The sequence below is a fragment of the Bactrocera latifrons genome, unplaced genomic scaffold, assembly GCF_001853355.1.
Source record: "Bactrocera latifrons isolate USDA-ARS-PBARC rearing strain unplaced genomic scaffold, ASM185335v1 scaffold_269, whole genome shotgun sequence".
NCBI classification, from domain to species: Eukaryota; Metazoa; Arthropoda; class Insecta; order Diptera; family Tephritidae; genus Bactrocera; species Bactrocera latifrons.
Genome location: NW_017536285.1, coordinates 88,045 through 93,576, shown reverse-complemented (window position 1 = coordinate 93,576; position 5,532 = coordinate 88,045). Strand labels below are relative to the sequence as shown.

Sequence of the window (5,532 nt, the reverse complement as noted above, 5' to 3'; positions counted from 1 at the left end):
CTTTATCATGCGAGAGTATAAAATGTTCGGTGACACCCGAACTTAGCCCTTCCTTACTTGTTACAAATAGCTTCGCACAAATGACGCATAACKCAAATAGTACTTCTTGCATCACAACTCGAAAATCGAAGAAAATTGTAAACATAACCTTAATTTTTGACCTGCTTTGACGTGGGCTTATGGCTTCGGCTTATCCTCGCCACGATATTAGGTCGATTGGCCATATGTTTCWGGGTCGTAAGCATAGATCCAAGACACATCGCGAGTAATAATACGTTCCATGACATCCTGATAGTCGGAAAGCATTGTTTCACAAAAGTTAACTCGACGYTATTTTCCGAAAAAATGTAGTGATATTGGAACCAATCATCCTTTCAATTTTCTTGAGCCAAACTGTTCTTTCAAAATGATTTTCGCTGATCCTGCCAATATTCCAACGATGCCAAAAAGATATCATACTGTTAATCGTCGAATCTCAAGCACCAATTCCTTTATTTTAATGACGTGTTGATGTTGATGGCCATCTTGGACGTGGTTAGTCAACGCGTTCTCGACCCTCTCTAAATAATTTGTATCGATCCGAAACAATTGCTCGCGACAAACAATTATCACCGAAAGCCTTTCCAACATTGTGAACGTTTCGGCACCAGAAATTTTAAAAATCGCCAAATGTACTTTATGTACTTCAGAAAGACAAGCATATTCTAAATATCAATTATTATTTTGATGTGACATTTGGCACAGCTGTCACCTACAAAAAAAAAAAATATTTCGACGAAAATTAAAAAGTCTTACTATTTTTTGCCCACAGTAATATAACATATCGACGGCATCCCAATTGAAGTCTCTACGCCTTTTAAAGTCCATGTAGAGATCATGTTTGTATTAGAATTTGATCTGCATTAAGTATATTAGTACACAAATAGTTGCACATATTTACATATGTATATACAATTATGTATATACACCGATTGACCTAATAAACCGATTTGCGCAGAGTGACACATTTCGGTGGGATGTTGGCATTTAGAATTCACACCTCATACTTGACTRGTGTCTACTTGCAATTCAATCTAAGTAAATTGGCAATACAAATTTTGAACCTTTTAAAGCTTCATGATTGAGTTCATTTCAAAGTATTTTATTTACTTTGCAGCATTTTCTCAGCCCACAATGAAAACTATTCATGAGCAATGAGGTGCTAAAATCAATTCTAATATGAATTCAATTACTTAAGTACTAAGCTGACAAACAGAARTGTATATACATATATGTATGTATGTAGACAACATAGTCACGTGTTATGTGAACTCATCCAAATGTCGTTGTTTTAGTCATAAAATCTGGTCATCTAATCGACTACCAAAGTTTACTTGACTCAAAAAATAATAAAAAAAATTTACTTAAAAAAGTCGATATTCAGTCTTTTAGTAGTCTAGTGGTTTTGAAATTGCGGTAAGTTTTTGTRTACCATAAGCAATAAATTGTTTATTTAACCAGCAATTGGATTAAAATTAACCGAGCACGATAGGTATTTTGTTGTTAGTTGATTACTATAMTTATAATAAAATGTGTTTTAATTTAATAAAAATATTGTTTTAATTGTTTGGAGATGCGGGGCATCGATSCCCGTACCTCTCACATGCTAAGCGAGCGCTCTACCATCTGAGCTACATCCCCAGGTACCGTTAGATTGCCATTACGGCTGATATTTATTCCAGCGAACTATTATACACACTGCTTTATCGACAGTGTTCGTATTTCTCCAACAAAATACAGCTATTTATTTAGTAAATTGGTGCGTGACATACTATGCTTGAGCATGTGTTCGTGTACATACCATAGTATGGTAGGTAGTTCGGCAAAAACAAAAGCTTCCCGCCGAAATATATTAATGAAAAGCTTTCCAAAAATTATTTATTTGCTGTAAAAAAGCACAAATATAGCAATGTCGCAAATATTCACAGATATTTCAAAAAAAATCCTTAGTTCACATATGTATATAGTATTCGTAAATACATACATATGTACGTACATACTTCTATATACTACTAAAAACTACATGACATTGTAGTTTAAAACTTGCGGAAATCAGGAAGGCAGGTACATTTTKTTTAGGTTGATAGGACTATCTATAACATTTGCCAAGCGGAGAGCGTTTAATTATCTCCGAGTTAGACGTATTTTTGTCGGCTTTTCGATTTTTACATTGGTTGATTGTGTTGAGCCAAGTACTTGCATACAATTTTTTTCGTGTAAGGAAAATTTTTGTGTGGACGTGTTGAAAATGTGGCGGAAACCTCTGATGATTAAACTATGACACAAAAAACTTTTATAAGTGGTACAAGAAGTTCATAGCGCCCCGAGAGCGTGTTAAAGACGATCCAGCAGCCTTTGGCGAAGAGGGCCATGTCCAAAAAATATATATTTCATGTTGAAAAACCTTCGATTGACAATTAAAGACCTTGTAAATAATGTTGGAATATCACTTGGCTCAGCGCAAACCATTTTGAAAAATGTTTTCTGCCTGAAACGATTCAAATCCCAATTGATACCAATATTACGATAATGCACCAATGACATACACCTTATTGGTTCTCCGCGTCAGTTTTGTCAAAAAGTGGGCTTATACCATTCCGCAACCACTGCATTCGCCTGATTTGGCTCCGTGCGACTTCAAACTACATAAGCTAATTCGGGAGCTGTTTTGACAAATTTTAAAGAGATAAAAAATAATCGTAGATGGTATTAAGGACTATACCGGAAAAGGACCAATCCAACAGTTTCAAGAACTGGAAAACGCGTTACCAAAAATGGTTTTTGTCAGACGGGGATTATTTGGAAAGACAGGAAATTGATTTGGAAAAATAACTAAAGAATTTACATTTTAATAACAAATTCACACAACTTTTTGAACACAGTAATATATGAAAAATAAAGCAAAAATGCCCTGTAAGTATTTTACACAAATTTCAGCAACTTTAACAATTGACTCTTTGTTCTTTCAGCTTTAAAATTGCACTTCCATTCTAGTCCACAAATTTAAAAAATTTAATTTTTTTCCAAGAAAGCAAAGAGTATTTAAGAGATTTAAGGCGGTATACGCATGTAGGAATTTGACATTTTTGTTTTTCATAATTCGATATCTCTCTACTACTTGTTGCTCAGCCAAATTCACGAACATACTACGATGCTGGTGGTCAGGCGACTTCAGTTCTGCCGTCAATTTTATATTGTATGGATATACATAGGTCAAAAACTTTTCGCAAAATTTGACACAACGACGTTACAGAGATGCCCAACGCTCGAAATCGACGTATGAGAGACTTTTGTAGCGTCCCTATGAAAAGACCCGATATATGCGAAGAACTAATAACACCCAAACCTTGTATACAAATCAATAAGGCTTCTGTAAACTAAGCAATCAATTTGTACAATGGATCATCATTTGTGTGACAGCATTAGTCGCTTAAACTCTTCTATGAAGCATCACCTGGGGAACCTTGGTAACAAGCAACACAGTAACCATTTAGCTAACGTCCAAAAAGTTTTTTTTAGTTATTTCACTTCTGACCCTAAACACAAGCAACTACATCAAAGGTGTAAATTTGAATTATTGAAGTCCTTAAATCAATTCTGTAGATTGCAATAAACTGATTTGTCAAAATGCACGCATTCGCGAACGGCGAATAAATTTCCGACGCTTTAAGTCTCAAACAATTATTCATACTTAATTAAAAAGCAATTTATTTAGCTTAAAAGCGCGCCAGATAAATAACATATATAATATTAACACAGTTGTATGTGTGTTTGTGTAAGCGCCTACCAGTTGGGATGTGGACTCAGCGATCGGTGGCAATGTGTCAACGCTATCGATAAACCAATATGGATCGACCATGGGGCCACGTTGGGATCGTCGCATATTTCAAAGCAACAAAAAAATGGCAAGCGACTTGGAGCCAGTGCKCTTTACTGAACGTGTATGTGTGTGTGTATGTGTGGTGGCCGTGTACCAGGCGACGGCGCACACATTCTATCGCCAATCAGCTGGAATAAATCAATGCTGCCATTTGACATTGTGACAAGTGGSTGCTGGGCAACTTCGCTAATGGGCGATGGTCGGCGGTAGGGTGAAAGATTAGCCATTAGCAGTGTAATAATGCCAATGAAATGCATTACATGTAAATTTGTATGTGTGTTGTTGTACTTTTTAATGCATRTAAATTACCAATAAGCCGAGAGGTGGTGTAAGTCGACTAAATAGTCACACCGTCACATGATTTATCGACGTTGGCGCCATACCCTGACAGCGATATAATTGCAGTGCGAACAACATTTAATTTGAATAATTGATTGTGGCAAATATATAATTTTTTTAGTACATTTTATTGCAAAAAGTGTGCTTCAAACAGATTTAAAAATATTACATAAAAATATATTTAACTTCCAAAACCCAAGTTAAGTGCAAATATTCGCTTTATAAAACTATTGTTGTTCCAACTTCAATACTTCGAATTTTAAGCCATTCTTCAGGCGACCCAACTCTTCGATGAGACTTGTGTTGGCAAAGGCGTAACCGGGCGGAAGAACACCACCACTGTAGATGAATTTCAGTTAATTTTCACATCAAATTTAACATTAAAATCAATTTATTTAGCAAACACTTACTCGTTTGGCATTTTATCGCTCTCCTTGAGTATAATTTTGGCTGTTGCCAAGACCGACAAACATGTCATGCCATAAAATGGATCCAGACTTGAGAGTCGCGTTAAAAGCTCTTGTTTCGGCTGCTCAGTCAATGGCTGACTTTCGGTCCAGCCTCTGGTGCGAAATGTCATTTGAAAACGCTGTGCAGCACGATTTGCGTCGACGGGGCCCTCGTGTGACATAAAACCTCTAGTGAAGAATTTCGGATTTTTTATTAGAATTTGACGTAATCCGGGAATTTGCGCCATTATAACGGTAAATAGTATTGTGATTTGTGTCAAAATGGTCGTCCATAGGGAACTGGAAGAATGACGAAAATACAATAAATGTAATAATAATTAGAAAGGAGTGACGTGAAGTGTGCGACTCACCGGAAGCCAATATAATTTTCGAACTGTATTGGACGCTTATTTTCATTCACATAGCGCAAGCGCTGAGTATCCATCACGATATCGCGATCACCGGAGTGTATGGGGAAGAAATAACGATCGAGAAATTCCACTTTGCGCGCGAGCGGCCTGCAAGAAATTAATGCATTGATGGGTATTAATGTTGGGGTTGAAATTAGTTAAGAGTAAATAAATAAAATTTTATGTATGCGAAAACGGACATGACCATTTATACTAAATTCCACTTCTAACAGAAAGGAGCGAAAGTATTTTTGCTCTCTTTTTGCTAAAATAATGAAAAAGTAATTTTTGTGAGAAATTATTTCTAACGCTACTTTATTTCAACTGCAATTTTGGCCGAAATTTCGGTAGAGGGGATGTAGCTCAGATGGTAGAGCGCTCGCTTAGCATGTGAGAGGTACGGGGATCGATGCCC

The 5,532-nt window shown here is 36.3% G+C and overlaps 1 protein-coding gene and 1 non-coding gene across 2 annotated transcripts in view; both read right to left on the bottom strand.

Moving 5' to 3' along the window:
• Positions 1-1,607: 1,607 nt before the first annotated feature.
• Trnaa-agc lies at positions 1,608-1,680 on the bottom strand. Its single transcript has one exon. It is a non-coding gene; the product is annotated as a tRNA-Ala (tRNA).
• A 2,805-nt stretch (positions 1,681-4,485) lies between these two features.
• LOC108969861 (saccharopine dehydrogenase-like oxidoreductase) overlaps positions 4,486-5,532 on the bottom strand; it is a 2,814-nt gene continuing 1,767 nt past the window's right edge. The window contains exons 5-7 of the mRNA XM_018934845.1: positions 5,079-5,225; positions 4,669-5,007; positions 4,486-4,597 (exon numbers count right to left, since the gene is read on the bottom strand). Of these exons, the coding sequence (XP_018790390.1) occupies positions 4,486-4,597; positions 4,669-5,007; positions 5,079-5,225 (598 nt within the window). The remainder of the gene's footprint in view (positions 4,598-4,668; positions 5,008-5,078; positions 5,226-5,532) is intronic.